This window comes from Otolemur garnettii, unplaced genomic scaffold (assembly GCF_000181295.1).
Source record: "Otolemur garnettii isolate 467f Iridium unplaced genomic scaffold, OtoGar3 scaffold00024, whole genome shotgun sequence".
Taxonomy (NCBI): domain Eukaryota; kingdom Metazoa; phylum Chordata; class Mammalia; order Primates; family Galagidae; genus Otolemur; species Otolemur garnettii.
Window position 1 is genome coordinate 21,382,830 of NW_003852419.1, and position 10,196 is coordinate 21,393,025.

At 43.4% G+C, this 10,196-nt stretch overlaps 1 protein-coding gene across 1 annotated transcript; it reads left to right on the forward strand.

Moving 5' to 3' along the window:
- Nucleotides 1-1,239: 1,239 nt before the first annotated feature.
- LGALSL (galectin like) lies at nt 1,240-8,538 on the forward strand. Its single transcript, XM_003787959.3, has 5 exons — nt 1,240-1,310; nt 2,059-2,130; nt 2,281-2,369; nt 2,984-3,161; nt 5,409-8,538. The coding sequence occupies exons 1-5, from the start codon at nt 1,275-1,277 to the stop codon at nt 5,550-5,552; spliced, it is 519 nt and encodes a 172-aa protein (XP_003788007.1). The 5' UTR covers nt 1,240-1,274; the 3' UTR covers nt 5,553-8,538.
- Nucleotides 8,539-10,196: the final 1,658 nt, after the last annotated feature.

The window sequence follows — 10,196 nt, forward strand, 5'->3', positions numbered from 1 at the left end:
GGCCCCTCTGGGACTGCTCCCTGCTTATTAGTGTAGAACACCCTAGTGATTCACACGATGGAATGTTTAAGCCAAGGATGTCACCTATCGAGGATGTGTTGATACAGCTTTATCTGAGAAATTACATAATAATCCTAATGTAGAAATGCCATAAAGGAATTTACGTTTTGGATTAAAAGAGGGGTATATCCCCCAGGAATTACTCTACGAAGGATATCAGGAGATTTTCAGTGAGAAACTTACTGTCCCAAACTGGCCAAGTGACTTGACTGTCGCAGCATAATTTGGTAAGACAACCAGACTCCTGCCCCAGAGTCTTCAGGGACCCCAGCTCTGCTGTCCTTCCGAAGGAAAGGCCTGTTCTGCACCTAGCTTCCTAGGACATAAAAGTCCCTACCTTGAGTCTTCTCTGCTTCTTTCTTTTGGATCAAATATCTATTTCTGCAAGCCTTGAGACCTTTTATTCCCTTTCTACCCCAGAGAGCAGAATGAATCTTTCCTCCCACATTGTTGGAGTTCTCTGAAAGAAATCATGCCGAGTCTCCCGCTCTAGAACCTTCCCCTGGCTCACAATCTTCCGTTGACCTAGCCTCCCACTGTCCACCTGACCCCAGGACGTGGCAAGAGAAGGAGGCTGGGAGGGGTGGAGTGTCACAAACACCTGTCACCTGGCAGGCCTCGGCCCCCACTTGCCCCGTCCCCCGTCCTACCACTCCCTCCAGTAGGCTCCGCCAAGGCCCCCGCCCTCCCGGTCCTGGACAGGCCCATCCCTCCCGCCCGGCCTCTCGCCACAGTCCAATGGCCGAGGGGCAGGGCAAGCTGAGCAAGCCGCGGCAGCCCAGCAGGATCCCCGCCCTGTTCCCGGTTCCATAGCCGGGCCCCGGAGGCCTTTAAATGCCACCTAGAGCCGACGCGGCAGGGCCCTCGCCACCTTTCTTCCTTGGGCGGCGGCAGCAAGAGCAGCAGCGCCAGCCGCGGTCCGGGTCCCGGCAGCAGCGACCAACCAGGACCTCCGGGCCGGTGCTGCCTTGCTCTGCGCGTCCCCTTCCCTTCCCTCCCCTCCTCCCCCTCTCCGGCAGTGCCTGCCAGGTCGGCGCCCGGCCCCGGGCGTGCGCCCGCGCGCGCGTGCCCTCGTGTGTGCACGCGCCCGCGCCAGCCTCGGACCCGCGCCCCCGCCCCGCGCAAGACGGCCCTGGGATCCCAGCCCGCGCACCGCGTCCCACGTCCTCAGCCGCCGGCTGCCACCGGTGCGCCCCGCCGCGCTGTGCAAGAAGATGGCGGGATCGGTGGCCGACAGTGATGCCGTTGTGGTGAGTGTGGCGGGGTGCACGCGAGACACCCCTTCCCCCCGCCCCGCAAGCCACCAAAGCCAGCTTCAGCCGGGTGGGGGCGGAAAGAAGCTGCAGGCCCAGCCTGGCGCCAGCGCGCGAAGGCGACCGGGTACCTGTTCGCCGGAGCCGGCTGTGCGCTACTGGTAGGGGGAGGGAGGGACTCCCCGGCTGGAAGGCTCGGGGCTGCGGGACGGTGTTTGGGAGTAGACGGGGTAGGAGTGCCCGACAGCCAGGTGAGTGCACATTGCACGTGTGAGTGTGCGCGTGGGTGAGTGTGTCCGGGGCGCGCGCCCCGCCACCGCCCCCAACGTGCTGGGGATTCCCCCTTGGAAATAGGTCTTCGCCTGGGGCTCCCAAGAGAAGTTGAGACTTCAGCCACGTCCTAGAGGACAGGCCTGGGCCACAGCGGTTTTAGAAGCATTTGCAGTTGGAGAGGGGCCTGCCCTTCTCCAGCACAGGGCTCTGGCTCCCCGGTGTGCCTCGACCTTGATTTCGCTCTGGATCTGAAGGGTCTGGGGATCCTCAGAGGCTTAGCTACTGGGTGAAAAGGATGGATTTTGTTCTTGGGGGGAGGGAGTTATGCGATTATTTAATGGGCTATGAAGAAGCATCATCTACAGACACTGCCGTGTGTGAATGGCTACTGAACTCCACCACATTGGTGTAGCTTCTTACACCCCCCCTCAAAGAACCTATAGAAAACCAATCTATGTGCCTCTATTTTTAGAAACTAGATGACGGGCATTTGAACAACTCCTTGAGCTCTCCAGTTCAAGCCGACGTGTACTTCCCACGACTGGTAAACAATTTTGCTCTGTGTCTCTGCTGTACCCTCTTTTCCGAATTACATTTTCCCTAATTTTCTATTGGATCAGGCCTTCAGGATGTGAGGGCTTGGCTCTTTCCTCACTGGCTGTAAACTTCCTGTTCCTTCTCCAATCCTTTACAGATAGTTCCATTTTGTGGGCACATCAAAGGTGGCATGAGACCAGGCAAGAAGGTGTTAGTGATGGGCATCGTAGATCTTAACCCCGAAAGGTAAGGCGGAGTACTTGTAGCCCAAGAACCATCAGGCATCGGCGGGGCCTGTGTACTCCTGTTGTGGTTTGGTGCTCCTCCTCTTCCTCTCTCTTGTGGAGAGCGTTGCTAGTTGGGAGTGCCAAGAAAGTACCATGTTCCCATGAAAAGAATGTGTATGAATCCTAGCCATCATTTCTCCAGACAGCTATTTATATCAGAGATTATAAATACAGGCTCACATTTTCTCTTTGACCCTTAGGGAGGCCAAAGGATTTTTTTTTTTTTTAATGATTTTGAAACATAGTTCTTGGAGCAGGAATTACCAATATAAATAAGGACCAGACTTAAGATATTATCTGAAATGGATTAAGACACAGATGTGTGGGTGATTTGGGTATTAGAAATCTCTAGTTTTAGTTGTTTTCAACTCCACCAAAGTTTTCACCAGAGCTGGCTTTAGGTAACAAAATAAACTGGTTTTGAGTTACTTCTCCATAGTCTAACCTCTCTTGAAAAGAGTAGTGGCCCATTAAAAACAACATAAGCCCCAGAGAAGGAGGAAGAAATATAGAGACCTAGGTCATTTTGAAATGTTATTATATCCAACCCTGAATAAATGAGACTATTTTCAGCTTTGCAATCAGCTTGACCTGTGGTGACTCAGAAGATCCTCCAGCTGATGTGGCAATTGAACTCAAAGCTGTGTTCACAGACCGGCAGCTACTCAGAAATTCTTGCATATCCGGGGAAAGGGGTGAAGAACAGTCAGCAATCCCTTATTTTCCATTCATCCCAGACCAGCCATTCAGGGTGAGTACCTCGAGTGTCTCAGCTCCAAGGCCTGGCAGGGTGATGATGTTCTGCTTATTTAGTGCGTGCCAAGAACACTTTAAGCAGCCAGAATTTCTGCATGTCCAGGAAATTTGTCACCCAATGGTGAAAAAGAAAAAAGATCAAAAAAGCTTTCCTTGCTAATATAAATTAATATTTGTCATAGTAGCTCTCAGCTCTCTTTAGCCTATACATTTAGTAAATAGACCCATATTTACATGTCCAGAGTGTTAAAAATAAGTACTTTTCTATATAGTATCCAACATAGTCCTAGGTATAGAATAGATACCTTCTCCAAAGTATCTAATTGATCAATAAATACTAGTAAGTTGCCACTTGCTGAGTATTAATACCTTTTAGTGCTTAAGGTAATATATAGCTCTACACCTTACTTGTATGAAGAATATAATGATTATCATTTCATTTTCTCTTGTTCTCTTTGTTAATGAGGCCATGTCTGTGTCCTTGTTTCCCCCCTCTGGATTAATTAGCCTCAGTCTATTTCATGATCACAGACTGTGTGGCTGACAAATTCCTTCCCTTGGGCCTGGATGAATATAGAATTGCTCCCCACATTCTGGCAGGCAGGAAGCACAACCCAAACTTTTCATCCAATCAGGAAGCATTAGCAACACCTTCCTCAAGGAAGGACAGTGCCAGATAAGAGGTGCAAGTAATGATGTATTAGAAGGGACTTACTGTCAGGGCTAGTGATGAAATTGTCACCATTACATCTTATTAATATTACATCACAATAATGGCACTCAGTTAAAAGCTCCGTGTTGCATGTAAGCCCAATAAACCAAAACTACCCTTAACCTGTTCCTCTTCATCTAGAAATTTTTCAAGGGTTTTAAGAAGTAATTATTTCTCTTCCTTTCTTCAGTCTGAAGGGAAAATAAGAATAAGACTTCTATATCAGTGGTAGAATTGACATTGTTACCCTTCTAATTATAGTCTGGGAAAGGCACCCCTATCCCATAATCTCTTTCTGCTTCCTCCTCAATATCCCTTTAGGCTCCTCTTGACTAGACAATTTCTTAATGATGAATCTTAATGCATAGCTCATGAGTATGAGTAACCAGAGCTTCTGAATCCCAGAAGAAATATAATACTCTCCTAACAACAAAATTGAAATGAAAATATGTCTTTTTTTTTTTTTTTTTGGCTCAGCACCTGTAGCTCAGCTGGTAGGGCACCAGCCACATACACTGGGCCTGGCAGGTTCGAATCTGCTCCTTGCCTGCCAAACAACATTGACAACTACAAGAAGAAAAATAGCCAGGCGTGTGATGGGTGCCTGTAGTTCCAGCTAGTTGGGAGGCTGAGGCAAGAGAATCTCTTAAGCCCAAGAAGTTACTGTGAGCTGTGATCCCAGGGTACTCTACCGAGGGCAACATAGTGATACTCTGTATCAAAAAGAAAAAAAAGAAAGAAAGAAATAGGTTCTTTTTGATGATATAATTTTAGTAATAATATAAATTAAATGTGACTAATATCACATATGAAGACTCTCCTTGCATGGTGAAAATCAGTGCTTTTAATAAATACATCATAGCACACCACCAAGAATTAAACTCTACGGTGAATTATTTAAGGAAAAGAAGAGGGAAAAGCTTTTACCTTATAGAATCAGTGTTTCTTTTCGGCTTAAGGAAGCCTTGTTAATTACATATTCTTAAGGCAGTAGTAATTACCTTGTAACCTTCTCTCGGCCTTAGTGTTTACCATGTTTAAGTGCCTAGACTATTATTACAGTTCTGCCTGGTGAGGGCTCCTCTGAACATCATATAGAATTGTTCAGGGGATGACAGGGGAGGCATTAAGTGCCATATAAACAAATCTATGCTACTTAACATCACTTTCTGAAGTGCATTGAGAAGGGAGAAACATTAAAGCAAAAGCAATTTTAAAGCTTTAAAGGACATTGAATAATGTAAAGCCCTGGTTCTAAGAGCACATTCCCTGTTCTAGCAACATCAACATTACCTTGGCACTTGGTGGAAATGGCAGATCCTTAGACTTTATCCTAGATCCACTGAATCTGAAATTTTGGGAATGGAGCCCAGCAATTCCAACAAGCCCTCCATTTGGTCCCAATGCACCATAATGTTGAGAACCACTGAAGATAATTGCCTTTCTTTCTCTAAAAGGAGGTATTATTTGTTTTCCCCAGTAGGCTTCACTGAAATTGTGAATTGAGATTATGATAATTGTTTCTTCCAGGTGGAAATTCTTTGTGAGCACCCACGTTTCAGAGTATTTGTGGATGGACACCAGCTTTTTGATTTTTACCATCGCATTCAAACGTTATCTGCAATTGACACCATAAAGATAAATGGGGACCTCCAGATCACCAAGCTTGGTTGATGTTTACACCACCTCTATTTCAAATAGGATCAGGTGCCACAACTATCTGTCAGTCTGGAAGAAGTATCCTACCAAGATCTGGAGACTTAAAAAGAAAACAAAGAGCAAGCTTTACTGTCTCTTCTTTCTGTGCAGTTTAAATCCAAAATGACAATCTTCAATCATGGATTGCTATTGGGAAGCTGTTGGGACAAAGATACCAAGCCATTAGTCCCAGAACAAAGTAATACATTTTTGCTGGATTTCATTCAGACTAAACTAAAATGGATTTGTAATGATTTGTGATCTGGTAGCAAATGATTCATCTTTTCAAAGCAAAGTGATGTTTAGAAACAAAAGTGCTAAAGACACTCGAAAAACAACAACGGTACACCGAAATCAACACATTTCTGCACTGAAGTGGAATTGTGTAGCACAACCCACATTTTAGTCAGGGTATTTACATAGAATGTAGGTTGTTCAAGGTTTGGTTTTTTTGTTGTTGTTGTTTGTGTTTTTTGTTTATTTGGTTGGTTTTTTTGCACAGCGTAATGTTAATTCAGATTTTTGAAGCTTTCCTGTAGTTATTTATTTATACTCAATGTATGTATTAGAGAATGAGCAATGTCTCAAGAACAGCAAGTTATAAACTTTTGAATGTACAAATATCTTAGGTCCGAGAGGGGAAATTACATATTACAGTTATGAAACAGGTAAATTTCTACCTTAAAGAATTGAATTATATTCTCCTACCCCTTACCTTAGGATCTCTTGGTATAAATTACTATAATAGTTTTTGGGGAAACTTTGAAGCATTTTGATAAAATTTCTTTCAAGTTATTACTGATTATGTAACACTGTTTACATTGCTTTTTCTCCTAACTGTGAATTGGCACAGGATTGGCTTCCTTAACACTGATTAACTACTTCTCCATAGATTTATATAATAGCTCATTCAGTTGTTATTAAATTAATTGAAAACATAAAAGGTGATTGCATAGGCAATTTTTTAAATGACTATTATATAAACTTTTAAAAGACTAATATGAAAAGGATTCTGGAATGCAGTGTAAAACAGAAGCAAATGGCCCCGAATAACTTACTTGGAAGTAATTTATATCAACTTAAGCTGTTAGCTCATTGTGTAACTTTTCTTATGTTACCCTCACCAATATCCCTAAGTAAAACCTCTGGAGCTTCAGAGTAGAAGAGGCTTCCTACTTTGCTGGCTCTGAGAAGACAGGATTAGATGGGATCCAGATTAGGAAATGATCCAGTTAGTTTATCTGAAAGGTTAACTCCCAGGACTCCGGGTCTTTGAGTCTAGCCAATAGTGGAAATGCTTCCAATTAAGCTGTAGGAATTTCCTTGCACTTGTGGAACTGATCAAACAGGAGTAGAGTGACTCCAGCAGGAGGCTGTAGTACTGTAAATGTCACCACAAGGCAAGAGGTGGTTGGAGTTCTGGGTCCTGGACTTTACAAGCTGCATGGGCCCTGGAGAGAAGGAACATTGGCCTTGCTTTGGTCAGGTAGTAGGGGAACACAAGGGTGCTGGGGTGGGGGTGTATTTATGTATAATTTAGGTTTTGTTTGTACAGCATTCTGTGTCTTGTAATGACATGTCCTTGTCTTGCTTTGCTTTTAGGTTTTTTTACACAACATGCAGAGGCACTGAAGTGGCTATGCCATTTTCACGTGTCGAGAATGTAGACAGTGTTTCAGTACCAAAGGCTAAGATAAAGCAAACTAAAATTATGAATTTTTTGCAGGTGATATATTTGGATTCTTCTCAACTTTGAAACTGTTTAGCACAGTTCCACTGTGTTGTATAAGAAGATCCTTTCTCCAACAAGACTGGCTGTACATTGAAAACCTCTATGTACAAGCTGACTTATTCAGCCATTTTCAGCCATGAGGGCTGTTCTGTGGCTCCAGGTATTTTCAAGCCTGTGATTAACTTCTCATGGCTTGTCACTAAAAAGCCACTAAATTTGGGGGTGTGTTTGTAGAGAGGGCACCCTGAAGTATATTGATAGGAGTTTTGATTCCCTTATGGTGGAAGACTTCCATAGGAGGACTCCTTCAAGTGGCTACGATTCCCACCCACTGCATAATTCAGCAGAAACTAGAGGCGCAGGGAGTGTAACTGATTGGAATTGACACTCTGGTTCTCTCCACCTCTCAGCTAACTCCTTAGCAGCTTAGTGTGAAAATGCAGTGTTAACCCTTTGTTTCTCTGTGAGGTCAGTGGGAACCTCTTTGATAAGCCTATTTGGATTCATGTAAATGATGCGATGATTTAATTCAGATATAGCTATATTAGTAGGGGTCTAATCCAGCTGTACTAACCATTAGCTATAAACTGAAACAATGTTCATACCCTCTCCTCAGCCTGTGAGGTCTAAGGTGAGAATTTCAGGAAAGAAAGTGCAATTTAAAGCTTCACAGGGAAGTATTTGGGAATGTAAGGAGTTATTTCTGACCAGAGCCCTAGTTTTGCAATAACCAAAACCAAGGAGTATAAATAACAATCAGGCTCTGGGGAAATAAAAGGCAGGCTTTAGACAATCTGTCCGTTTCTACTGCAAAATTGGAGTGAATGTGTATATCTGCTTAAAAGTTAATAGAAATGAATTCTACTTTTTGGGCTATTCCCCCAAATTGTTATTTTTTTTAAATTTTGAAACCCCATTTCAAATCTTGCCAACCTCAGTTCAAAACCCCCTGAGAGATCACTTTTAGAATTGATGATTTGTTAAAATGGCAAATCATTTCATTTGTGTTAAAAAGAAAATATCCTAAAAGAGGGAGGGAGCCCTGTTTCCTTGAGAGAAACAGCCTTGGCATTTTCCAGCGTTAATGTAGAAATAATGTTCCTATGATGACATATTTTCAAAGAAACACTTTCTTATTTACTGCGTGGTGTAAAATGTTGCTAAATGTGTTATTACATTATGTCACTGCTGAAAGTTATTTGCACTATAATAAAGGAATTTTATACAAAATGGTTTCCAGTTTATAATATGCTAAATTCAGCACCAGGTATAAAGTACTGAGAGTGTTGGCTCAGCACCCATAGCACAGTGGTTATGGTGCCAGCCACATACATGGAGGATGGTGGGTTTGAACCCAGCCTGAGCCAACTAAACAACTGCAACAAAAAAATTGCCAGCCGTTGTGATGGGCCTAGAGACCCAGCTGCTTGGGAGGCTGAGGCAAGAGAATCGCTTAAGCCCAAGAGTTTGAGGTTGCTGTGAGCTATGACACCATGGCATTCTACCATGGGCCACATAGTGAGACTCTGTCTCAAAAAATAAAATAAAGTACTGAGTATAACCATGTGGCATAGTGGTGATTCCTCACTTTCACACTCATATTCTAAGACCTTTCTTCCCCAATACATTTCCCATGTTGGTAAAGGCAAGAAAAGCGTCTCGGGGGCCCTCAGAGACCTGATAACTTACTTTGTAGATGAAGTGGGTTCTTTTTAAATATAATTTGTATGTAGCACATTCACTTTTGTTGGTCTATAGTTTATGAGTTTTAATACATGCATAGATTCATACAACTATCATCTCATACAGAATGTGGAATCATTTCATCATCCAAAAAAATTCCCTTGTGCTTAAACTTGTGCCCCCATTCCTAACCCTAATTAGGCAACTATTGATTTGTTTTCCTTCCCTACAGTTTTGCATTTTCCTGAATGTCATAAAAGCCGCATGATATAATACAATATGTCATCTTTAGGAGCCGGCTTCTTTCAATTTGCATAATGTGTGTGAGATTCGTTCACGTTGTGTGTATCAATAGTTTTCCCTTTTTATTGCGTTCCATTGTATGAATACACCATAGTTTATCCATTCACCTGTTGAAGAATGCAGTGGGTACTTAATAAATCAGTAAATACAGTCTTAACAGAATGTATATGCAAAAACAGTGTTGCATTTCTCTGCCTTCTCTTTCAAGTGGCTGGTTGCTGCTTCCTCTGTGAGAGCCTGGGCAGTAAATACAAACAGGGAGAAGTCGGTTAAGGTGGAGATAATTTGCTGCGGCTGTTGGACAGAGATAGGAGCCTTCCTCCACCCCCTAGCCTTGCGACCCTTGGGTATGTGATATTATGCTTATGATAGCATTTTGGATCAGATGGTCTAGAAAAATACCTATAATTGAACCCCTAAGTGCCACAGACTCATTATTCATTCAACAAGTATTTATTGAGCTGCATCAATTGCTGTTCTAGGCACTTGGATCCATCAGTAAGTGAAAAAGAAAAGTCTCTGGTGATTTTAAACTTTAGTGTGCTTAAGAATCACCCAGAAATCCTGCTGAAGAGGCAAAGTCCAGCACCCACACCTCTAAGAGATTCTGTTTCAATACGTCTAGAGTGGAGCCCAGGGCTTTGTATTTTTAAGACTCCTAGATGACACACGTGGTCCTGGGTTCCAAATTAAATAATTCTGCCTTTTGGAATTCCTGAACCATTGCTGGGTCAAATTGTTGGGTTAAATGGGCCTAGATTCCAGATTAAACAATTCTGCCTTTGGGAACTCCTGAGCCATCACTGGATCAAACTGTCGGGTTGAGATTCTGAACCGTGGATACTATTCTATGAAACACAGGGGTATCCTGCTCTGCCCAAATCCTGCAACTGCCATTATAT